General features: G+C 35.1%; 3 protein-coding genes across 8 annotated transcripts in view; 2 read left to right on the forward strand and 1 right to left on the reverse strand.

Moving 5' to 3' along the window:
- LOC136040871 (uncharacterized) overlaps nt 1-26,461 on the forward strand; it is a 685,992-nt gene that overhangs the window by 187,061 nt on the left and 472,470 nt on the right. The gene's annotated exons all lie outside the window — the stretch shown is intronic.
- The window catches only part of LOC136040869 (frizzled-5-like), a 445,049-nt gene that overhangs the window by 184,881 nt on the left and 233,707 nt on the right, over nt 1-26,461 (reverse strand). The window lies entirely within an intron of this gene.
- LOC136040853 (RNA/RNP complex-1-interacting phosphatase-like) overlaps nt 1-26,461 on the forward strand; it is a 120,091-nt gene that overhangs the window by 5,698 nt on the left and 87,932 nt on the right. For all 4 annotated transcript variants that reach the window (XM_065725227.1, XM_065725226.1, XM_065725225.1 and 1 more), the window contains exons 2-3: nt 6,282-6,357; nt 21,259-21,378. In XM_065725227.1, coding sequence (XP_065581299.1) covers nt 6,282-6,357; nt 21,259-21,378 — 196 coding nt within the window. The remainder of the gene's footprint in view (nt 1-6,281; nt 6,358-21,258; nt 21,379-26,461) is intronic.

A 26,461-nucleotide genomic window follows, 5' to 3' on the forward strand; every position in this document is an offset into this window, starting at 1 on the left:
TAAAACCAAACAAAATTTATACCTAATAAACTAATTACATATAGTTTATTGTTCTTATTTTTTTCAATGCAACTGCGGAAGCCAATCTCTTTGACCTTTTTGGTTCCGGTTCATTAGATTTATCTGACATATTACGTGGACAGAGGTCATAGCTTTTAGGTGAGGTGATATTTACTTTAGTTGAACTCAGTAAATTATCATAAACTAGCTGTTGGGGTGGCGCTTCGCGCCACCCCAACACCTAGTTGGTGGGGGCGCTTCGCGCCCCCTGGCATCCCCCTTGTGTCCCGGTTGTCTCTTATATTCCCAGTATCCCGGTCGTCATTTGTGTCCCAGTCTGTAATTTCTCTTTGAGCGTCCCAGTCGTTTTGGGCGATGATTTGCCTACCTACTGAGGATTGCTTACCTACCTACCTCACACAGTAGCTGAGCTAGAGTTTTACCAGACAATTCTTACTTCATATTATGCCAAATCATTATAGTTATCACATTTTTGATGCAGCTCTGCTATACTTATGCCATTACAACACAACCACTACTGGGGAAAAATGATGTAATTCATGCTCTTTTAATGTTCATAATTATGACATCATTTGCAGAATTTTTTTTCTTCCAAAAATAATTCTTTAAACAATACATTAATTCATACACAGTTGATCATTTAAAGATATAAGATACTATATATAGTTTGTAAGGATGATGAACAAAAATTAATTACTAGGGTTGTTAGAGACTAAAAAGATTGAATCCTACAGAAAACTTTTCTTGAAAATTATTATTTGCAAATTTGCTAAAAAAAAAAATGTAAAAAAATCTCCTGCTATCTGAAAAAATTCTAGGATGACAATACTATGGTTTCGTGTATAGTTTTTAATATTTTTGTTATGTTACGAAGCAAAAAATATTTTTCTTTCATATTTCTATTTTCAAAATAAGAATTATATTGACTTTCTTTCTAATTGAATTCTGGATTGAAAGGAGTTTGTAGCTTTGGTGGTGATTTGCCTACCTACTGAAGATCTGTGTGGGGCATTGAGCTTTTGCATAATACCTCCTTCCAAAACCGTGAGATACTTATTTTGTTACACATAATTGCATTTTAAGGCAAAGAACTTTTAGGTTCATTTTAGTTATTTTCTTAAATTAGGCTGAATAATTTGTCTGGGAGTTTTGTTTCGTAATAAATTTTCAGCATAATTTTATCATTGTGTAATAATTTTGACGTTTTCTATTAATAAAGGGAATTTTTCTTTTTATGGCTTTTATTTCAATTGCACAATTTTGATAAGTATAATATCTTATGCAGGGAAATCGATATCTTCAAGGAGGAAGTCCTTTAAATTCTTAAGCTCCATTTTTTTTTTCTGAGGAGGGTATTAGCTCCACTCCTGTTTGTGTTAGTTTCTGTTTGTTTCAATTTTGACTTTGTTATCGGTTTAAAAGAAATTATTAAAAATTACCAAACTTGGTGCATTAAAAGCAAAACTACTACTACTACTACTGATAACTCACCCCAGCACCAAGCCGCCTGAGGCCAACACAGCTACGCATGCTCCTCCTCCAACCCAATTTATTCAAGGCATCCCTTTTTACACCCTCCCAGGAAGCTCTAATTTCCTTTACATCTTTATTTATGACATCCTCCCACTCCAGACGAGGATGACCTGCTTTCCGTTTAGCCCCAGGCAGTTTACCAAAAAGGACAATTTTTGGCAATCTGTCATCCTTCATCCACAGAACATGGCCTAGCCATCTCAATCTTTCTTTCACTATAGCCATAGAAAGCGGGATTGAACCACATCTTTGTACAACGTACTATTTGAAGTTGAGTCAGCTGGGTACCCAGAACAATCCTAGGTAATTTCTCTGGAAAACATTTAGTAAATTATCATCCACTTTTCATATTGCCAATGTTTCAGAGCCATATTTGACCACTGTTATCATTGTAGCTTCTAATATTCCAATCTTGGTTTGCTGACATATCTTCATATTCTTCCAAACGTTTTTAACTGTGAAAAAAAAACACCCTGAGCCTCGGCTATTCTATTCTTAACATCTTCACTGCTCCCATCGTCTTTACTAATAATGTTACCCAGGGACGCGAAGCTGCCCACCCGATCAATCTTTTCGTTACCCAACGTCACCTTTTCATCTTCACTTATTGACTTAGTCTTCTCAGCCTTAGTGACTTAGTCTTCTTAACATTAATTTTCAAGCCTATTTTAGCACCCTGAACTCGCAAAACTTCTAAAATTTCATTCATTTTGCTCACACTTTCATCTAATATGCTTAAATCATCAGCATACTCTAAGTCCAGGAGAGTTTTTCCTCCCCATTTGATTCTGTGGTCTCCAATTGCCTTTCCTGTGCCCCTTATGACGAAGTCATCAAAATGATCCATATAAAAGGGGATAGAACAAAACCCTGCTTAACTCCTGATTTAATACAAAACCAGTTGCTAAACTCATTTCCTACCTTAACCGCAGCAGTATTATTCTCGTACACAGCACAAATCACTTTAATGTATTTTTCTGGTATACCATATAACGATAATACCTTTGTTAACGCTCTTCTATCAACAGAATCGAAAGCTTGCTCATAATCGATAAAACTGAGGACCAAAGGTGTTTGACAACGAAGGGACTTCTCAATTATTAACTTAAGAGTGAAAACTTGGTTGACACATCCTCTACTTTTTCTAAAACTGCACTGTTCTTCTCTTAAAACTTTGTCTATATTAACTCTCAGTCTAAACAATATCATATTACTAAGTAATTTGCTCCTATAGAGACCAGACTAATGCTTCGATAATTATGACATTCACTCTTGTCACCTTTCTTATACAATGGTTTAATTAAGGTTTTCTTAAAATCATTAGGTACTTCCCATTTTTCAAAAATCATATTCATCATCTTCAGTAGCTTATTTCTAACCTCAGAGCCACCATATTTAAGAAACTAATTTATCACACGATCAGCACCAGGGGCCTTATTATTTTTAATCCTTTTAGTACTGTTGCTAATTCTTCCATTAAAAGCAATAATTAGTACATAATGATAAAATTGTGCTAAAAATTAACAAGATACAAAACTCCAATAAAAATGATTCAGCGTCGATAACTTAAAAGACCACACTGCCTTTCCATGACGAAAATATAACAGTTCAAAATAGGGATGAAACCTTTTAATCGACAGTGAAACAAATATAAAATTTTTACTGAATATTTCGGACACATATACAGTGTCCATCATCAGCAGTAAAACTAAAAGACATCAATAAAAACAACAAAATTTATACCCAATAAACTAATTACATATAGTTTATTGTTCTCATTTTTTTTTCAATGCACCAGCGGAAGTAATCTACTTGACCTTATCAGTTCCTGTTTGGACCTCTCTCCACCTGATATTTCAGATAAATCTAATGAACTGGAACCGAAAAGGTCAAGGAGATTGGCTTCCGCTGTTGCATTGAAAAAAAGTGAGAGCAATAAACTATATGTAATTAGTTTATTGGTTATAAATTTTGTTGTTTTTATTGATGTCTCTAGTTTCACTGCTGAGGTTGGACACTGTATATGTGTTCAAAATATTCAGTTAAAATTTTATATTTTTTTCACTGTCGATTAAAAGGTTTCATCCCTATTTGAACTGTTCTATTTTAATTATTCAGCATAATTTAAGAAAATAACTTAAATGAGCTTAACAGTTCTTTGCTGCAAGTTTCAGAAAGGCAATGAGGCTTGAAAGGGCAAGCAGGGCTAATCAATAATAATTCCTCAGGGCATTCATTCTAAACCACTTAAACCATTAGAAATTCAATGGTAGTATATCTATAAAGACATCTTAACACAAGTAGGTATAATCAGATGCTAAAACTTGAGTTTATCGTCTGTCATGCATTTTTAGTGTAGTATAGTCCTTACAATGAAATTCAACAGAAATTGAAGCTTTCTTTATTGTAAAATGGAATGTAGTTAAAAAAATTTCGACAAAAGAATTATGCAAGAGCCATCGATTTAGAACATACATTGCCATCTAGGTGGGGGATTTGTAGTCTGCAATGCGTCATGATCTGCTCACGAGAGTCCCAGAAGGAAAATTCCCTGGGGGTATTGGCACTAATTTAGGAAAATTTATAGAAGATAAGTATTTTTTTAAATCTTAAGGGGGAATTTTGTTTTTGTTCTTTTTTTTACAGTGAAAATGCCATAAAAGATGTTTTTCAATGGACATATAAATAATACGTATTTAGATAATATAAATGGACATATAGGACAATGGACATATAATAATACGTATTGAGACAAAGTAGGCGTCTCTTCATTGCCTTTGCTATCTTGATGACTACGAATGTGCTTTACAAATAACATTTCAAATAGGGATAAATTTCTTTTATTTGACAGTGAAAACAATGACAGTATCTCTGGATATGATATTGGGATCACAAACACAGTGATCATCATCAGCAGATAAACTATGTATACATTATGTAATATTTTATCTGCTCATGACGATCACTGTGTATGTGATCAAGATATCATACCCAGAGATCTTAACATTGTTTTCACTGTCTAATAAAAGGATTTATCCCTATTTGAATTGTTATTTGTATGGCATGGAAAGGCAGTGCGGTCTTTGAAAATACTTACTAGGAACGTGCTTAAACCATCCCAAGTGGAATTTATTTCCCTAAAATAAATTAATATATTTACTTTGTTTTTCAGCATTTCCAAACTTCAATCACAATATATGATTACACTTTTTTCTAAATGGTTATTTTGATTATAAAAGTTTGTGAAACATCATGATTTACTGATATTTTCAGCTTGTTGGTTGACTTCTCTAGTAATGTACCAAGTTTCATATTATGTCAATTTTGTACTTAAGATTGAAGCTCTTCAATGCCCTACCATCTCAGAAAAGATGGCAGGTAGTTTTTTTTCTTTTCTTTTTGATTCCAGTTTTTTTTGCTGGATATTCTTCGGTTCCACTTTACTATCTTATTAGATATAATTTTTACTACTCTCTGCAGGAAATGAATGTTACAATGTGATGTTTTAAAAAAATTAAATGCCCTAATGATAGACGAAGCTAAAGACTTTCCCGAAAGGGATGATGGCCAGCCAGTCAGCTAGAGGGACATAATATCTCCAATGGACTTGTTCCTCTTTTCATTCAATATAATTTTTCATGCATCCCTGTGGCTACATATTTTACTCATCCATGAACATCCAGGGAGTAAGCTGGGCCAGCTCAAGCATTTGCCCTCTGATTAGAAGACCTAAAAGGGCTAGTATTGCAATAACCAAGGAAGCACATCTTGTTCTTTTCAGGAAAAAAAATTCTTGTTAATCACTTGCCTGCCCTAAAGGTTTTTGAAGCCTCCCTGTTGGAACAGTATGTATTGGAAACCTAGAAGCCTATCTATGAATTTATAGTAAATTATGAATCTATGAGGACAGCACAATAATGATTAGGTCCCAATCAATATATCGGTTTCATGCTCAATTTATCTAGAAGTTGGCGATCAACGTGACACATTGCGAGCGAAACATTTTGAGAAATATCTAACCAACGCTAGTTACCAATTACTCTGAGACCTGCCATGGATTTTACTTTTGGTTGAGTGTTAATCCTGCCCATGGCCCTTATTCAATTTGCTGTGTTAAATTCTTAAAGGAGGTTACTATTTTAAGCAGGGGCGTGTAGATTGAAAAGTCTTTAAGAAGTTTTTCAAAGAAATTCTTTGAGTCCATTATTTCATGATCCTGGTGTGGCCAGAATTTATTTGCATGATGGTTCAATTCTTCAAAAAAAAAACAACACAAATTTCTCAAAATCTACTGACAAAAAAAAAGAAAACAGATTAGCAGAGTTACTTAATTTGAGAAGTTACTTTAAATCTACGTTTTTCAAGTAAGTTTCGCGCAACACCCTTTTTAGTTTGCATGGCCAAGCTGTACTCAGCCATAAAATTTGGGGAAGGGGGACTAGAGGAGTGTTAGGGGTGGGGGAAGCGTTCAATGCTTCAGAAGACTATTTTTTGCTGGTATTTATATACTTTCTAAGTAAATTCTCTCATTTTGAAGGGGGAGGGGTAATGTTTTTCCAGTTCGCTTCTGTGTCTGTAACATATTCCTGGCAAGTAGAAGTATGTAATAGTTATTAATTCTTCATAGAGTCTATTCCTTAGTTCTGAATTACCGCTGCTTGACATCTTTTAATATTTTACTTTTTCAGTCATTATCCATTTTTAATTGTTTTCTCTTTGCTTTTCAGATGGTTGGACTATACTTGCTTTGGGAATGTGATAAATGACACGCGTCTTCTTGCGCTGAAGGTCCCTTTGAAAAAGGTAAGAAATTTGTTATTTTCCCTTGCTCATGCTGACTTCCAGACGCATCACATATGCACCATTCCCTCTAGTTCGTTTGTTTGGTCACTCTGTGAAACGAAAGGAAGATAAAAAATTGAAGAAGAAAAAAAGTTTGTATGGGAAGTTGGAGTTCTGACTGATTTTCAGATCAACAATAATGATACAGATAAAATACTTCCAACAGAAACATTAAGTATAGAAAACTAAAATACCGACATAATAACTACTGAAAACGTTATTGGTAATTGATGTGGTTTTGCCAACTACTGCAAATTTCACTTGGCAGTAGCTGAAATACAAGAACACTGATTTATCAACTATAAGGTTTCTGTAGAAAGCAAATTTTTAAGCATGATGATACTTATCAAAATAAAAAATGCTCTCGGTAAAGTTTTAAGAGAAGAACAGTGTAGTTTTAGGAAAGGAGGAGAATACTTCTATTATTTTTTTCCATTTTTAGATTAATAATTGAGAAGTGTCTGAATCATCGGACTTCTTTAATTCTCAGTCGTAAATATTATGAAAAGGTGTTTGATTAAGTCGATAGAAGATGTTTAGTGAAAGTCCTATCCTTGTAAGGTAAACTAGAAAAGTACATAAAAATCGTTAATGCTATGTACGAGTGCAGTATTGCTATAGTTGAGGTAGGAAATAAGGTTAGTAGCTGGTTTGGCGTTCAACCAGGTGTTAAGAAGGGTTGTGTTTTATTCCCATTTCTATGGATCATTTTTATTGACTGTTTCCCAGGGAACCTGGCAAAGGCAATGCGATGGCAAGGAATGAAGTGAGATGGTAAAATGTTCCTAGACTAAGGTTGTGCAGATGATTTGTGTCCTATTTAAAAATGTTATCAAAATGAATGAAGTTTTGGTGGTTTTAAGAACTCGGGGGGTGGGGGTGCAAGAATAGGTCTAAAAATTAACATTAAGCTGCTTAGACCCAGAATAAATGATGGCGAAGACCTGATGTTGGGTAACGAGAAGACTAATCAAACTGAATAGCTTCACTTACCTGGATAATATTAGTATTAAAGATGGCGGATAGAGTGAAAATTTAGAAAAAAAGAATAGCCACGGTTCAGGTCTACAGTTGAACGTTTTATGAGAATAGTAAGATATTTCTGCGAACCTAGATTGGAATAATGGAAGCTACGGCAATGACAGTGGTCAAACATGGTTCTGAAACACGTGGGTCCTTCGAAAGCCAGATGAAGATGTTCTAAATGCTTTCCAAAAGGTATAAGATTAATCAAGCAAGATGAAAACACTGACAAAGTAACTACCGATATTTGCTGTTGATTGGCAAGGATTGTCGTTTTGCCAACTAGTGTAAATTTAGTTCGGTAGCCAATAATAAACAGTAATAAAAACTAAACAAAGTAGATAAAGCTCTAATATTTGGGTTAATTTGAAAAAAGTCTCTACTCATTACCCTATAATGCATAAATATAACCTGTTGGCATTGCTGCGTAATGTCAGCAAAATTTCTAGATTCAATGTTTGGATAAAAGAGTTAAAGTTAATCAAAGAAGATTAAACACTGAAATATTAAATGCGCGAAAGTGAATCGGAATGGTGATATAGTATAACCACAAGTATAGTGGTTTTTCTGACTTTTGTAAATCTCATTTAGTAGCAAATAGTATTACTAACTATTTAGTAGATAAACTGACCAACCACCTCCCCCTTTCTGCTTGTAATATTTCTGCTAGTTTCAATAAGGTAGCTATTGATCGCTGCATCCTGTGTAAATCCTGTGAAAAGCCTGTTTTACAGTATTCTAACTTTTCTGCAAAATGCATGCTACGTGACTTAATGTCTTTTGGATTACAGTTGCCAATATATATATATATATATATAAATATATATATATATATATATATATATATATATATATATATATATATATATATATATATATATAAATATATATATATATATATATATATATATATATATATATATATATATATATATATATATATATATATATATATATATATATATATATATATATATATACAGGGATTGTTAAACTACCCTCTCGCAGTTCATGATATTTTTGAATGTTTCTCATTTCCTTAACTTAGCTTTTATTACTTTAAGGGATGAAAGTATAAACCGCATTTGTTCGGTTTCCTTGCCATCTTTCGGATAAAAAGTGTTTCATAGATGGCATTTTAATACCAAATTTTGTTTTGACTGATTAAGAGATTTGTGCTGCAAGTGTAAGCAAATATCATTTACCTTAAAAAGCATACCAAAAATTCAATTTCCGAAATTATCGAAATCTAGAACCGTTTTTGACGCTGAATGAATTGAGTAAAAGAATAGAAATTGTTTTGTTTTAAGAAAAAAAACTTCCTTTTTCTTAAATCAGTGAATAATATTAAAAGTGAAGGTATTTTGCTTGAGCATCATCACTAGGCTAAAAAAAAGCTAAGGAAATTAAAAATTGACACTGGAGAAACCTCCCAAACAATGAGAGGTTCATGATTGCATGTTACTTTTTTCTTTCTTTTTTTAACCAGCTTTACTGTGAAATAAAGAAAGAATAATGCTTTGGGGAAAAAACACAATATAATGTTCGGTAAACCTTTCAAACAATGACAGGCTCATAATTTCATGTTTGACTCGTGTCTTTCTTTTTTGTAAAGCAACATTACTGTCGGCTGTAAAAATAAAGTACGAAAAATGCTTGAGAGAAATATGCAAACTAATCTTTAGGAAATCTCTAAAATACTGAAAGGCTCATGATTTGATGTTTGCTCTTGTTCGTCTTATTTCATGTTATTGTAGAATATGAAATTTTTTTTTTAGAAAACAAAGGCACAATGATATTTAGGAAACCTCTCAAATAGTTTGAGGTTTATGACTTGAGGTTTTTCCCAAAAAGTTCCAAAAAAATACACACTTAATAGGACTACTCATCAAATTGTGAACAGAAATAGTAAATTTTTAACAGTTCTTAAACTTATTGTTCAACACAATTTAGCCGGTCAGTAAAGCGAACATATTCAATTTCGGTCTGCAACAGAAGGCAAATTGTATATTTATCCAAATGAAGATCTTTTTTTCGTTTATCCATTGATACGAAGCTCCGCTACAGGGGCAAAATTCTACTCCTATGAAAACTCAGCCTAAGATCGATCCAAGTACCTTTGAAACAGAGCGGTTCGTAATTATTATACATTTGTGTATTTCACTATTTTTAGAGCCGTCCTAGCCGAGTGGTTAGCGCTGCGGGCTTAAAATCATGAGGTTAGGGGTTCGAGTGCTGGTGTCGCTGGTTATTTTGTTTGAAACAGGGGTCAATGGTGAGGCCCTGTAAGCTCAGCCAGAGTCGACCCAGCTCTAAATGGATAACTGGAGAAATCTGGGGGGAAAAGATAGGAAGTGTCAGATGATTTGCCCCCATCCAAGCATTGTAATCCCGACCGAAGGCATCAAATCAGGAGATCGGGACCTGCGTAACGCAGATCATTGGTCAGCATGCGAAAAAAATTGTGAAGTTTGAAGTTGGACTAAAAATTCCTTTCAAATTTGTACTGGCTTCGTTCAGCTTCTTCCTGTTGTCTTAGGACACACTTAAACAAATTATTTTAATCGTTTGAAGACAATTAATTAAAAAGAATGTTAGTCAATTAAAATTGAGTTTATAATTGTTAGTCAATCGATTAAAAGATGTTAGTATTATAAAGAAAATTTGCTTTTTCCTAAATGTGACCTTCTTTTTTATAAACGAATGCTTTCTTAAAACGGCCGAAAAACCTGTTAAACCCCAAAAAAGCAAAAAAGAACATATTTACCGTTTTCCTACTTCTCTGTAAAGTTCCTATTGCGTAACATTCTGCCTTTTGAGTTACCATAGCGGAGCATTTGTATTTGTTTATTTAAATAGCTATTGCAGCACTCAAAGATTGACGTTAAATTGGGCTGCTTTTACAATCACGAAGAAAATGCAAAGGAGGAGGTTTCTACATCTGTGTAATCATCTGGTGATTTTTGTAATTTTTTGCTTTTCTATTTTTTTCAGTGAAAAAAAAAACAGAGTGCATTCTTAAAAATCTAGTGAGGGCGTTTGTGTAAATCTAGGGGTTGACCTTCCCCCTCCCCTGATTTACGCTCATGATCCCACATGTTTAAGAGAGCTAGGGGTATCTATTATAGTCAATGGTAATCCGAGGAAGTGTATGTTGATACAACTATGTAACCATATAATGCCCCTGTAAATGATGTATGATATAATTACGTATATACTACATATGCTAATGTTATGTCAGATATACTTTTGAGAATATGTATTTTTTTTTAGAAAACAAATTTACTTTACTTCAATGTTTATATGCTTTTCTACAGTTTTCTACAGCATAGTCAAGGAATTTTTTGTGGAATTTGGAGGGGTTTCTACAGCTATGTATTCATCTGTTGATTTTTGTGGTTTTTTGCTTTTTTATTTTAATCATTGAAAATGTCAAATAAAAATACCAATAGAGAACATTCTTCAAAATGTAGATAGGGGTGGGGTGTAAATCTAGGGTGTTGCCCCCCCCCTGATTGACGCTCCTGATCCCACATGTTTAAGGGATCAAGGGGTATCTATATTGTCAATGGTAATCCGAGGAAGTGTGTGTTCATGCAGCTATGTAACCTTGTGATGCCGTTGTAAATAATATAATCACGCATATACTACATAAGCTAATGTTATGTCAGATATACTTTTGAGAATATATATATATATATATATATATATATATATATATATATATATATATATATATATATACATATATATATATATATATATATATATATATATATATATATATATATATATATATATATATATATATATATATATATATATATATATATATATATATAGAAAACAAATTTAGTTTACTTCAATATTTCTGTACTGTTCTACAGTCTTTTTTTCTTATCCTAATCCAACTATTTTAATTTCAAATAACTTAAGATGGGGTGCCACAAAATTGCTATTGCCCATTTTTCTATATTACCTCCTTTTCTACTTATGTCTTGCTTTCTCTTTGCCGACTGAATTTTACGCGTAGAGATGTTAAGGGTTTGTGTCTGGGGTAAATTTTAATCAGGGTTCAATTATCTAGAGAATAAATCCGTGGGGAGGAGGGATTTTTACGTGGAGGTATAGCCAGATTTCCTGGCATTATGTTAAAAACGATCAAAAAAAAAAACAAAAAAAAAAAAAAACAAGTTTCATCAACTGAAAGTAAGGAGCAAAATTGAAACTTAAAACGAACAGAAATTATTAGGTATATGTGGATGGCTACTCCCCCTCAACACCTCGATTTTTACGCTAAAGTTTGAATTATGTCCCAATTCTTTTTTTTCCATTTTTTTTTTAATAAAAAAATTAACTACTCCTGAAACTATGTTCTTTATATGTTCCTTTAATTAAACTATAAGAATTTTTTTTTAAGTACTAAAAAACTTTAGCGTAAAGAGTGAGGTGTTGAGTCGGTTCGTTTTAATTCATAATATTGCCCCTTACTTTCGGTTGATAAACTTATTTTTTATTTATTTAATAGTTAACTAGATCAACTTTGATATCATTCGTTTTGGTTTATTGTTTTAACCTTTTTACTAGAAAGCATTCATCGCATATGTCGTAGCAAATTGATTACTGAACAGATTAGCAGATGAGTTCAACTGCCCTCCCAATTTCCCTCCCCGTTGAACTCTCAGCGTTTCATCATGAGCTTAACCACCGCATACTGCAACGACTTTAAAATACTGGTTATGGTTTTGGTCAATTGAGGCGATTCCACGCGTCTATCTCAGTTGAAGTCTCAGCTACGCTGGCGCTCCTTCTTTGGAGTAGAATTACAATCAAACTTCAAACTTGGTAAGTTTTCGTTTAATTTATCAATTCTACTCCAAAAGGAGCGCCTTAGCTTCGCCTCGAGTTAAACTGAGATTTTAAAGTTCTGCATGAGCTAAACCAACACTAATGATCAATTATAGCCCTATTCAGTAAAAAGAGGCCGCTATACAAAAATTCATTTATAGTAAGATAATTCAAATATAACAAAATGGGATGATTAACTTCAAAAGACAGGTAACTGTTTTCCACTTTCAATTGGTTTAAAATAGAACCATAAAAACGTTTTGGCATTTGTCCAGCCTACATATCTTATGATTTGGTCCACATCAACTCTTCTTACTTTAAGGTGGGACGTTGAGGCAGACCGTGTGCTATGAGCACCATAAACACTGGTATCTATACCTGCAAGAAATAACACTTCTTTATCCATCTAGAAATAGATGACTTGGACGCAGCGGTATAAGGCTTACGATATGTAAGAAAAAGTGTGTCGTCTCTATTCAGGTATGACGTCATTTTAATATACCTAGCTAGGTGCGTCACCGGACAAAGGGACGACTCTTGAAAAGGTCAAAATTTAGCTACTGATTTGTGGTTGCCCGGTTTCGTTGTTTTTAATAACACATTAATTTGAAAATCAAAACTCCCATCGTCATTATGTATCATATTACTAAGTGACAAACTGGCCAAAAGCTGAACTCTTTCACAAGCCGATAAAATCAATAAAACTGCTAATTTTTGTGTAAGTGTCTTTAATTTCAGATTTTCGATATCCCAAGCTGGCAATCTAAATAGATCGAATGCACAATTTACATCCCAAATACTAGAAATCTTGGGTAGACTAGGCCTTCTATTAAAGACACCTCTCATGAATTTTCTGGTGATGTGGTTACTACCTAAATGAAGGCTTGGTAAAATTGCGGTAAAGCACTCTTCGCAGTATTAATAGCACTTTATCCAACACCTGAGTGAAACAGTTCCGTAAGAAAGGTCAGTCTCCGGTACAGTTGCCTCCAAGGCCTGGATTGTGTTTCTTCCACAAAAGTCGATCCATTTTTCAATGTAAACCCGGTACTGGCGCTTAGTTGAATCCCGCCATCCATCCATAATATCGACTGTGGAAGGAGAATATCCTTGGTGGTGAAGCCCTTGCCGGAGACGACACAAGCCGCTAGGCATAACGTTTTGGACAATCGATGGTTTATAGTCGGTTTCTGTGGAAGAGACATAGTAAAATTATCATTTGATAAAAGTATAGGAGTTCCTATTAAGAGCTTTAATAGTAAGGCATACCAAACTTGTGTGGTCCAGTTTGGGAAAATCAAAATACCAGTTGCCTGATCTGTCACTACCTTCTGAAGGGTCCTCAGAAGTAAGCTAAATGGGGGGAAAGCATAAAAGAAATGAAGCTCCAAACTCATTGCAAATGCATCTACGAAAAAACATTCTGGATCTGGTTTCTAAGAAACAAATGGTTTAATCTGAAAATTTAATCTAGTTGCAAACAGATCAATCGACTGACATACGAACGAATTCAAAATAATGAATATTCTAGGGTCCAATTTCCATTCTTTTTCATTATCAAATTTTCGAGATGCTTTGTCCGCGATATTAGCAACTCCTGGCAAATGCTCTGCAGATATCCACCCTTTACCCTGCAATACTAGCTGCCAGACCCCATTTGCGAAAGAGTTACAAAATTCAGATTTTGTCCCTCCCATTTTATTTATATAAGCTACTGTGGTTATATTATCTGGACGCAGCCGGACACTAGTGCCCTTAATATCCTGAGCAAAACACTTTAATCCCAGATAAAGGGCCTTCGTTTCTAAACATTGATGTCAAATCCTTTCTCTTCTGAGGACCATTCACCTGTGGCTGTTCTCATGGAATATTCATCCGCGAGTGCCCAGCCTAGTTTGGGTGTATCACTACGAAAATATTTTTCAATTGATCTAGGCTCAATTGCTTTAGAAGCATGGTTGCCAATATTCAACCACCATTGTAATTCCGAAATTACATCGAATGTTAAAGTTAGCCTAGCCGAAAAATCACCCTTTGCGTGCTTTAGTGCTTGAGTTTTCAACGATTCCGCTTTCCGGTAATATAAAGGCCCTGATTCCACTGCTGGGAAGGTTGAAACAAGAACACCTAGAGTTTCGGCCAAATTTTGAATCGTAGTCGATTCTTGACGAAGAATTTTTGAAACTAAATCTAGAACCTTTTTAATTTTTCTTTTAATTTTTCATTTTGATATTAAACCAAAGCCAAATAGAGAAGCAACTGGTCTGTACTTCCTAATAAAAAAAAAGTTGTAATTGAATGCCATGAGCTTATTTTTGCGACTCATTTTTGCAAGCTAATTCCATTGTTTCTTAAGCGTCCATCTTCGACGTTAAGCTCGCCTTGCGATGGACTTGCATCACACACTGAACGACAATTCTACTGACTTACAAATTCTATAGCACTTTGTACTGAAATTAACCTTTCTATTTTCGGTCCATTTTGACACTCAACTAAAGCCAAAAAGAGAACTGTTCTGCACTTCCAAATTAAAAAATAAAAGTGTGCTTGAATGCCATGAGCTTATTTTTGTGACTCATTTTCTGGGCAACTTAATTTCTGGAGTGATATATGGCTCTGCTTTTAAAAATCTATTCTTTATTTTTATTTTTGTGACGGATATCAAGTGTGAGTGTGAAGGTGAGGGGAGTATGAATTTTATGGTGTGGGAAAAAGGTGAAATACAGTATATGCTAGTGTGCCTTTTGTTATGTTCGTGTGAGTATTGTGTTTTCCATAAGTAGGAAGAACTGAATCCTTTTTTTTTTTAGTTACAACAACTTTTCAAGTTAGCTCTTTGTCTCTGGCGCACAACCCCAGCTTGTTGAGCTGTACGATACAGCCTTCCGGTTCGAGGTAGGATTGATTCCTGGCTAAGTAGGTTTGGATAGAGTGATGAAAGTCTGTTATTGCAGATTGCAATGTACGATTCTGCCGAGGATAATAGAAGTTTTTGCATGCCATAGTGACATGATTTTAGCATCAGTAAATATGGCATGGCCTTTGATGGCTTCGACACATCTAGGCGGTAGGCTGATTGACTCAAAAGTGCCGAAGGGTCATCTCTCTGTCTTTTAAAAATAGAGTTAAGAGAAAGAGTCAAACTTTAGCGTAAAGAGCGGGCCGTTGAGGAGGAAAAGCCCCTTTCATATACGTAGTAAGATCTGTTCGTTTTAAGTTTTAATGTTGCTCCTTACTTTCATTTAAAAAAATTGTTTTTTTTTTTATTTAATTTAAGCTATTAAACCCGTCTGTAAACAATTGACAATTTCTATAATCTAAGGCCCTTGCACCAGGGGATGGGGGAGCATTTGATCTCCGAAGAAATATTTATGACCTCTCAACTATTCTCTACAAAATGGCTCTCTGAAATTTTTGATCAAATATCTTGGGTATTTTGGGGAGAAGATAGCAGAAAACGGCAGGGAAGGAGGCTGGTTACCTTGCAATGAATTTGGAGCTTAATAAGGGCACTGAAACTTACAATTGGTTATCGAATGAGTCCCATCCCCTGTTTCTATGACCGCCTCTTCCATACGAAGTGGATGAAAAAAAGTTTATTGAAGCCACATGGCTCTTAACTCAGGCAGTGCTGCTGCCTATTAACACTGCCTCAGGGGTACGGCACAGGCAGAGATATCTGAGATCATACCAGCCTGCTGTTCTATCTTTTGCACTTAAATAACTTAATTTAAAGTATTTTATTTCGCTAATACTTTTTCTACTATCATTTCATACAGAAGTGTAAAGAGCAAATAATTGGCAAAAAGAGTGCAAATCTGGTGCGTGGAGTGAAAGAGTGCAATTAAAAAAAGAGTACATGGCACACAAAAGTGTGCAAGTTGATAACCAAGCTGTCTCTTTTAATTCAAATTTAAAAGGAAGGAAAATTTTAAGGTGTTATGTTATTTTAGCGTAGCACAACATTATGTACTACGTTTTTTTTTTTTTGCAAATTATTTGATATGTGTATTTTCTTTGGAATTAATTATCAATGTTTGGCAAAAGGGGAAAAAATTAAACGAACCCACATTTTATACAAGGGGAAAAGAGAAAAATCATGAGCTAAGAGCTCATATGGTTCTTGTGACGAGGTCGGAAGAGCCAAGAACTCATATGGTATGAGCTCTAGCAAAATTCTAAGAATCAATAAATTGCTTTAAAAAGAAAATCAGAGACTTAATGCCGGTGGATTTAAAATAAGAGCTCTGAGTCATGAGTTCCTTCTAAATATCAAAATTCATTAATATCCGATCATCCACTCGTAAGTTGAAAATACCTCAATTTTTTTAATTTTTCCTCTCCCTTGATTCCCCCAGATGTTAAAATCGGGTTCAAGTCAATTTGTACAGCTCCCTGAATCCGCCTACCAATTTTCATCCTCCTAGCAGGTCCAAAAGCACCAACCTCGCCAAAGCACTGAACCCCACCCCCTAAATCCCCCAAAGAGAGCGAATCCAGTCCGGTTACGTCAATCACGTACCTATGACATTTATAAGTGTTTTCCAAGATTTCCAGTTTCCCCTTCCAACTCCCCCCAATTTCAACAGATCTGATCGGGATTTGAAACAAGAGCTCTGAAACATGAGTTCCTTCTAAATATCAAATTTCATTAAGATTTGGTCAACCGTTCTTAAGTTAAAAATATGTCAATTTTTCAACTTTTTCCAAATTAACAACCCCCAGCTCCCCCAAAGAGAACGGATCTGTGCCAATTATGTCAATCTCATATCTATAACTTGTGCTTATTCTTGCCATCAAGTTTCATCCCGATCTCTCCACTCTAAGCGTTTTCAAAGATTTCCGGTTTTCTAGATTTCTGTTTCCCTCCCCCCTCCAACTCTCTATGTCCCTGGATCCGATTCGAATTGAAAATGGAACATCTGAGACATAAGATTCTTCTATATATCAAGTTTCATTATGATCCGATCACCCATTCGTAAGATACCTCGATTTTCACGTTTTCCAAGAATTTCGGTTTCTTCCTCCAACTCCTTTCAATGTCACCAGATCTGGTCGGGATTTAAAATGAGAGTTCTAAAGTACAAGATCCTTCTAGATATCAAATTTCATTAAGATCTGATCACCTGTTCGTAAGTTACCAATACGTCGTTTTCTAATTTTTCCGAATTACCCCCCCCCCCCACCTCTACCAAAGAGAGCGGAACCGGTCCAGCTATGTCAGTCACCTATCTTGGATTTTTGCTTATTCATTCCACCAAGTTTAATCCTGATTTCTCCGCTTTTAGGGTTTTCCAAGATTTCAGCCCCCCCCCCCTAATTACACTAGATCCGGTCGGAATTTAAAATAAGAGATGTGAGTTTTGATTTCCTTCTAAATATGAAATTTCATTAAGTTACGATCACTGTTTCGTAAGTTAAAAATACCCCATTTTTTCTAATTTTTTAGAATAACCCTCCCCCCAACTCTTCCAAAGCGAGCATATCCATTCCGCTTATGTCAATCCCGTATCTAGGACTTGTGCTATTTTTCCCACCAAGTTTCATCCTGATCCCTCCACCTTTTGTAAGATTTTAGGTTCCGCCCCCCTCCCAACTTCCCCTTCACGGATCCGGTCAATATTTAATATAAGAGCTCCAAGAAATGATATGCTTCCAAAAATCAAATTTCATTAAGATCTGATCACTCTTTCGTAAGTTAAAAATACCTCATTTTTCTAATTTTTCAGAATTAACCCCCCCCCCCGCTAACTCCCCCAAAGAGAGCGGATCCGTTCCGGTTATGTCAATAACGTATCTAGGACTTGTGTTTGTTTTGCCCACCAAGTTTCATCCCTATCCCTCCACTCCAAGATCCCCGTTTTCCAAGATTTTAGGTTCCCCTCCCTCAATTCCCTCCAATGTCACTGGATCCAGACGGGATTTAAAACAAGGGCTCTGAAACACAATATCCTTTCAAACTTCTAATTTTCTTAAGATCCGATCACTCCTACGTAAGTTAAAAATACCTCATTTTTTCTAATTTTTCAGAATTATAACCCTCCCCAACTCCCCCAAACAGAGAAGATCTGTTCCGGCTATTTCAATAACGTATCTAGGACTTCTGCTTATTTTTACCACCAAGTTTCATCCCGATCCCTCCACCCTAAGCGTTTTCCAAGATTTAGGTTCCCCCCTCCAAATCCCACCAATGTCACCGGATCTGGTCGGGATTTAATATAAGAGCTCTGAGACACGATATCCTTCCAAACATTAAATTTCATTAAGATCCCATCACCCGTTCGTAAGTTAAAAATACTTCATTTTTTCTTTTTTTTTCGAATTAACTGGCCTTCCACTCCCCCTCCAGATGATCAAATCAGGAAAACGACTATTTATAATTTAATCTGGTCCGGTCCCTGATACGCCTGCCAAATTTCATCGTCCTAGCTTACCTGGAAGTGCCTAAAGTAGCACAAACCGGGAAAGACCGACAGACTGACAGAATCTGCGATCGCTAATAATTATGTCACTTGTATAATACCAAGTGCCATAAAAACAGATATAACGTTAAAAAATATATTTATAGTAAACTGAAATATCGAAAAGAAGGAAAGGCTCCTTCATCTATTGATCAAACAGTTTGTGGTAACGAACTGTAGTAAGGAGCGACCCGGCTCAATAGTAACCAAAACTCTAAAAAATGGAATTTTGGTACCAATAGCTACATCAAAAGAATTACATTTTAATGCTGATTTTAAATATATAAGTTTAATCAAGTTTAGTCTTCCGCATCAAAAGATACGAGCCTGAGAAAATTTGCCTTATTTATAAAAATAGGGTAAAACAACCCCTAAAAGTCATAGAATCTTAACGAAAATCACACCATCAGATTCAGCGTACCAGAGAACCCTTTTGTAGAAGTTTCAAGCTCCTATCTACAAAAATGTGGAATTTCGTATTTTTGCCAAAAGACAAATCACGGGTGCGTGTTTATTTATTTATTTTTTTTTTATATATTTTTTTCCCCAGGAGTCATTGTTTCGACCGAGTGAACCTAGAATGTCGCAAGAGGGCTCATTCTAACGGAAATGAAAAGTTCTAGTGCCGTTTTAAAGTGATCAAAAAAAATTGGAGGGCACCTAGACACCCTCCCACGCTCATTTTTTCTCCAAAGTCAACGGATCAAAATTTTGAGATAGCCATTTTGTTCCGCATAGTCAAAAACCATAATAACTATGTCTTTGGGAATGACTTACTCCCCCACAGTCCCTGAGGGAGGGGCTGCAAGTTACAAACTTCGGCCAGTGTTTACATATAATAATGGTTATTGGGAAGTGTACAGCGTTTTCAGGGTATTTTTTTTTGGTTTTGGAGGTGGAGTTGAGGGGAGGGAGCTATGTGGGAGCATCTTTCCTTGGAGAAATATGTCATGGGGGAACAGAAATTCAATGAAAAGGGCGCAGGATTTTCTAAAATTACTACACAAAAAACAATGAAAAAGTAAACATGGAAAAGTTTTTTCAATTGAAAGTAAGGAGTAGTATTGAAACTTAAAACGAACAGATACTATTACGCATATGAGGGGTTCTAAAATTACTTTAGCATAAAGAGCGAGGTATTTAGGAGGAGATAAATACCTTGCTCTTTATGCTATAGTATTTTTAGTAATTTCAACTATTTATTCTACGGCCATTCGGATTCAGTGGTCATTCTTAAAGAATTGGGTCAAAACTTAAGATTTAGTGTAAAGAGCGAGGTATTAACGAGGGGACAAACCCCCTCATATACATAATAAAAATTTAAGAATATAAAAGTTTGTTACGTAAGCTAATTCTTAAGTTACGTATATTTTTTACTAATAAAAACATTCGTTAAAAATTAAAATTTATAGTTTCCTTTTTATGTAACCGAAAAATTGCAGGGCAACTAGGCTTTCCCCACCCCTTATTTCTCAAAATCGTCTGATCAAAACTAAGAGAAAGCCATTTAGCCAAAAAAGGAATTAATATGCAAGTTTCATTTTACTAATTTATGTGTGGAGAGCCAAAATCAAACATGCATTAATTCAAAAACGTTCAGAAATTACATACAAAAACTAGTTTTTTTAACTGAAAGTAAGGAGCGACATTAAAACTTAAAACGAACAGAAATTACTCAATATGAAATGGGTTTTCCCCTCCGCAATCCCTCGCTGTTTACGCTAAAGTTTGACTCTTTGCCACAATTCTGCTTTTTGAAACAATTAAAAGCTTTAGCGTAAAGAGCGAGGGATTGCGGAGGGGATAACCCATTTCATATACGGAGTAATTTCTGTTCGTTTTAAGTTTTAATGTCGCTCCTTACTTTCAGTTAAAAAAACTACTTTTTTTTATGTAATTCAAGTACAAACATGCATTTGAATGAGTGTTACCCATAGAAGACTGTTGAGAACCTTGGAAAAGAGCCCAAAACTAATATACCCATATGACAACCGAGGGCGGAATAGGTTGTAATTACTCAGCAGTTTGTGCTATTTGAGGGGTAATCCCCCCAATATTTTTGTCGATCGCCCTCAAAATTTCTAAGAATATTTTTTTGTGTGTGTTTTTTCATTGAATAAAGTTTTAAAAAATGCTAATGCACATCCCCTTGACTTTGAAAAATATATTCCTCCTAATTTTTGTTAATTCACGCCACGAATAAGTGTAAATTTTGGACGAAAGCGCCAATCCTAAAGATGATTCAATTACAAAAAAATGGCAATATCTTATCAAGCAGGACTCATCACAGATGTCTCCAGCCTCTATGGGTTTTAGCACTTTTTTGGAAGTTATTATTGAAGCAATGTGTAAGACATATGTGCCATTCTCCATCACATAACTACAGGGACGTAATGGTATAAAAACAAGTTTTGTAGGGAGCTAATTCCAAAATATTTGGAGCAGCGGTATAAAAATCAGGATCGCATGATTTTTTTTTCCGGGTGGTACTTTTTTTCCGAAACTCTAAAATGTTCTTTTCCTGTTTTAGGAACTGTGCATGTCTTTGAAAGACGAAGAAATGTTCACTCCTGACCTTGCGATTCAAAAGATTGAACATTTAGGTCTGATTATAGACCTAGCTTATACGGACCGTTACTATAATCCTGTGGTAAGTTTTCTTCACCCTCTAATTTCTTTGGAACTTATTTTTTTTTAATATATTTTTTATTTAATCGTTCTTTTGTTTTTAAACTCGTGAATCCGTTTAAAATGCACTTCTAGTCTTAGTTAGCAACAATTTTCACGAGCAAACTCGACTGAAGCATTTAAGTAGTGTCTTGTAACATAGTGATTTTGACAACAGAAAAAAAAAATTGTTTTCAGTTTTGACGACTAACAACAACTAGTTGTTCAATTGGCTGTTATTGACAAGACAGGATTTCTCAGGTATACGAAGAAAATCCGTAGTAGTGTTTTAACGCCTTTGCAGTTTTCCGCCACCTTTTAATTCAGGTAGGTCAGAATAGACATAGATATAGACATAGACATGAGAACAGACATAGACACAGAAATATACATAGACATAGACACAGATATAGACAAAAACATAGACATAGACTAACCTAACCTGTCTAATCTGACCAGACTAGTCCTCTTGATGACGCAAGGTTTCCTGGGTGGCAGAAAACCGTGACGTCGTTAAAACACCCACACCCGAAAATCTGATACGAAATCTACTATTTGGTATGTGTCCATCGGTATCTGTGTACTATCCGGTATCTATTCGGTATTTAAAAATCAAATTATGTACTATTCGGTGAAACTGTTTTGCAAGCGAGAAATGTATTCTAGTAAAGAGCGATCCCTGCTTATTTATAATCGTAAATTGAAAGTTCATTTTTGAATATATAGTCTGATGTAAAAGAGCAGTCATTTAATCCTGATTCGTTGATGGTGACTATTCTCTGTGTTAAATTTAAAAGTAAAAAGTAATGACAAAAGCAAATTTATGATGATTTTAAAAAGTAGTTGGAGGAGCAGGGACGTCAATTCACCAAGATTTGGGGTAGGTGGTGTAAGTATGTTTAAAAATCTGTTGAAGGTGATTTGATTGTTTTATCGATTTCTTCAACAAGAATGCCAAAAAATGAATATTTTTCAATTAAAATGTCAAAAAACGGGTATTTTCAAAATCAGGTGGAGTTAAAAATCTTATTGTCGCCCTAAACGCTTTGTAGATCCTTTCCCTGCCTTTTGGCCGAATAATGGTCCCAACCATGGATGCCACAGGAGAGGACCCCTGGTATCTCAAATATGATATTATCCGTGTTGGAAGACTAGCTCTTGTGAGACCGTTCGTTCTTCAAGGGAACACCAGCTGTAATATAAAATTTTCCTCACAAAGATGACCCTTTTAAGTTATTGCCCCCCTTTGCCGGTGCAATGGTACAGAAACACGTAGGATTGTTACATTAATTTCTAAGGAGGCCTCATAAACCTTCGGCATGCATTTAGTTTTGGCATATTTCATAGTATATCCTAGCTCTAACGCGATTAATTTAACCAATAAATAGAATCTTCTTGCACACCAAATTATTAAAAATCTTTATGTATTTAAGTTGGGCCAACCAATATTTGAAATAGCCAACATTTATCAGATATTGAGAAAGAGGGACTGCCTCCCGTCGACCAGAGTTACAAATTTTAGGTTGCAAGATAACATTTGCATCCCGTAGGGGCGCAAAGACATTAAATACGCAAAGGGCTTGGTAATACGGGACTTAAATCTCTGCTGCAGCAACTCATTGTAGGGCCTGAAATTTGATTCCAGTGACTATATTATATAGTGAAGTGACTATAAGAAGAAGTTGAAATTTTCTAAAGTACGATATATTTAGGTAATCGGTACCACAGTCCTGGGTGAACCTTAGACTGTTCAGTAGCACCTTTGACACGAAGTCTTTTCCAGAAAGTAGTTAGAACCTGCATAGGGGGTCGTGTGCCTGTAGTCTCTGCTGCTTCTATACCTGAAAGATAATACTATGCCTCGTTGCTGGAAAGTATAGCGTCTCTTTATGAGCTGGGTGCAGTGTTTCCACTTTCTCATTTTTTAAATCCCTAATAAAGAGCTGAAAAATACCCGTCTTCAGTTCAAAGATCCCTAAAAATCTTCCATTTTCTAATTACTCCCTGAACCGCTTCTCCCTATCTCATTTTACCCTTACCATTGAAAGGTAACATATTTTGGCTTCTTAGATTGAAGTCTAGCTATCACTACCATAATAGAATGTCTTGTAATTCCGTTTGAAGTGCTTTTTAATCATCAGCTAAATACAAATGGCTTCAAATATACTTCAAATAATATTAAACAAATAGAAAAGAAAATGTAATACTGTAATGTAGATTACAGTACAAGATGTTTAATACTGTTCAATCGTAACTTGTCAAATGTAATCAGACCTTATCTTCCCCTGATGTGTCTTCAATATTTTTTGTATCGTGGCTGAATCTTTCACCGTTCTTATGTGGTGAAGTAACTGGTCATCTTCACATTCTACATTTTCTTGAGCCCTTTTCATTCCATATTTTGTTTTTAGAATCCCCCACAAAGAATATGTTTTCAATTTATTCTGGCGGTCAGTTTTTACTACTTTTACAGCACTGAAAAACCTCTCGACATTGACGTTTGAAAATGGAACAGTGAAATTAAATAATACTGCCGGTTTCAGGTTAGGATACACATTCTGTTCCGGTATTATTTTTTTTTCACCAATACCAAACACCAGCGGGTCACGGCATCCATTGTTTTGACGTTTTCAATATCGATGAGGATCTGCCTCCTCCACTCCTGCTCGGTTTTGGTTCCGTCCCATGGGATCTGTCCATACGTCCTAACAAAAGGTAACAGAAAGGCAGGCTGAAGTGATTGGGCTGACACTGGGTCAACCATTTCAGCATATTTGTAAACGTCGTCTTCGAAATGGAACCTTTTCTGTATCTGGCCTACTGCTTTGATATGGAACGCCTGTGCAGCTTTGAGAACTACTTCGATTGAATCAGGGGGGACGGTGGTATCTGACCTTGACGTACAGAGGGAATCCTTCCGTTCGGACCCAAGTAAACGCTTTCAAGGGGAAGTTAAAACTTCCGATTGTTCACATCGATTTCTAAAGCACTAGTTGATTCCACATAGTCCTTCTGCAGGAAGTTCAATGCTGAGACCAATGTTTTGAGATTTGTTTATACCCCAAAACAAGGAATATATTGGTTTCAAGAGCTCAAATTGTGCTTAAATTTGAATTTGCGACAGAAGTGATTGTTATCAAACAGTTCGTGGTAACGAACTGTAGTAAGGAGCGACCCGGCTCAATAGTAAACGAAACTCTAAAAAACGGAATTTTGATGCTAAAATATACATCAAAAGAATAGGATTTTCATGCTGATTTTAAATATATAAGTTTCATCAAATTTAGTCTTTGTCATCAAAAGTTACGAGCCTGAGAATATTTGCCGTATTTCAGAAAATAGGGGGAAACAACCCCTAAGGGTCATAGAATCTTAACGAAAATCACACCATCGCATTCGGCGTATCAGAGAACCCTATAGCAAAAATTTCAAGTTCCTATCTACAAAAATGTGGAATTTCGTATTTTTTGCCAGAAGACAAATCACGGGTGCGTGTTTATTTGTTTGTTTGTTTTTTTTTCCCCAGGGGTCATCGTATCGATTAAGTGGTCCTAGAATGTATCAAGAGGGCTCAACCTAACTAAAATGAAAAGTTCTAGTGCCCTTTTTATGCGACCAAAAAGATTGGAGGGCACCTAGGCCCCCTCCCACGCTCATTTTTCTCTAAAGTCAACGGATCAAAATTTTGAGATACCCATTTTGTTCTGGATAGTCAAAAACCATAATAACTATGTCTTTGGGAATGAATTACTCCTCCTCAGTCGTTGGGGGAGGGGCTGTAAGTTACAAACTTTGACCAGACATATAATAATGGTTATTGGGAAGTGTACAGACGTTTTCAAGGGGATTTTTTTTTTGGTTTTGGGGGTGGGGTTTAGGGGAGGGGGCTATGTGGGAGGATCTCTCCTTGGAGAAATATGTCATGGGGGAACAGAAATTCAATGAAAAGGGCGCAGGATTTTTTAAAACTACTATAAAAAAAAACAATGAAAAAATAAACATGGACAAGTTTTTTTTTCAATTGAAAGTAAGGAGTAGTATTGAAACTTAAAACGAACAGAGATTATTGCGCATATGAGGGGTTCTAAAAATACTTTAGCATAAAGAGCGAGGTATTTAGGAGGAGATAAATACCTCGCTCTTTATGCTATAGTATTTTTAGCAATTTCAACTATTTATTCTACGGCCTTTCTGATTCATGGGTCATTCTTAAGAATTGGGGCAAAACTTACGATTTAGTGTAAAGAGCGAGGTATTAATGAGGGTACAAACCCCCTCATATACATAATAAAAATTTAAGAAAATTAAAGTTTGCTACGTAAGTTAATTCTTAAGTTGCGTTTATTTTTTACTAATAAAAACATTCGTTAAAAATTCAAATTTATAGTTGCCTTTATAACCGAAAAATTGCAGGGCAACTAGGCCTCCTTCCCCACCCTTTATTTCTCAAAATCATCTGATCAAAACTAAGAGAAAGCCATTTAGCCAAAAAAGGAATTAATATGCAAATTTCATTTTAATAATTTATGTGTAGAGAGCCGAAATCAAACTTGCATTAATTCAAAAACGTTCAGAAATTACATAAAAAAAGACAATTTTTTTAACTGAAAGTAAGGAGCGACATTAAAACTTAAAACGAACAGAAATTACTCCGTATATGAAATGGGTTGTCCCCTCCACAATCCCTCGCTCTTTACGCTAAAGTTTGTCTCTTTGCCACAATTCTGTGTTTTAAAACAATTAAAAGCTTCAGCGTAAAGAGCGAGGGATTGCGGAGGGGACAACCCATTTCATATACGGAGTAATTTCTGTTCGTTTTAAGTTTTAATATCGCTTCTTACATTCAGTTAAAAGAACTAGTTTTTTTTATGTAACATCTGTAAAGAACATAAAAAAAGACATCGAGTGGTATGTTTCCTTTATTTGTAAGTAAAAAAAAATGAACAACAAAAAGTTTACATATATAGTATATAGTATGAAGGTTCATGATTTTCCCCTGGGTACGTAGGCTTGCTAAAAACACACAATCCATTTATTCCTACATGTGCCACTATTTTTAAAAAATG

This window comes from Artemia franciscana, chromosome 21 (genome assembly GCF_032884065.1).
Source record: "Artemia franciscana chromosome 21, ASM3288406v1, whole genome shotgun sequence".
Taxonomy (NCBI): Eukaryota; Metazoa; Arthropoda; class Branchiopoda; order Anostraca; family Artemiidae; genus Artemia; species Artemia franciscana.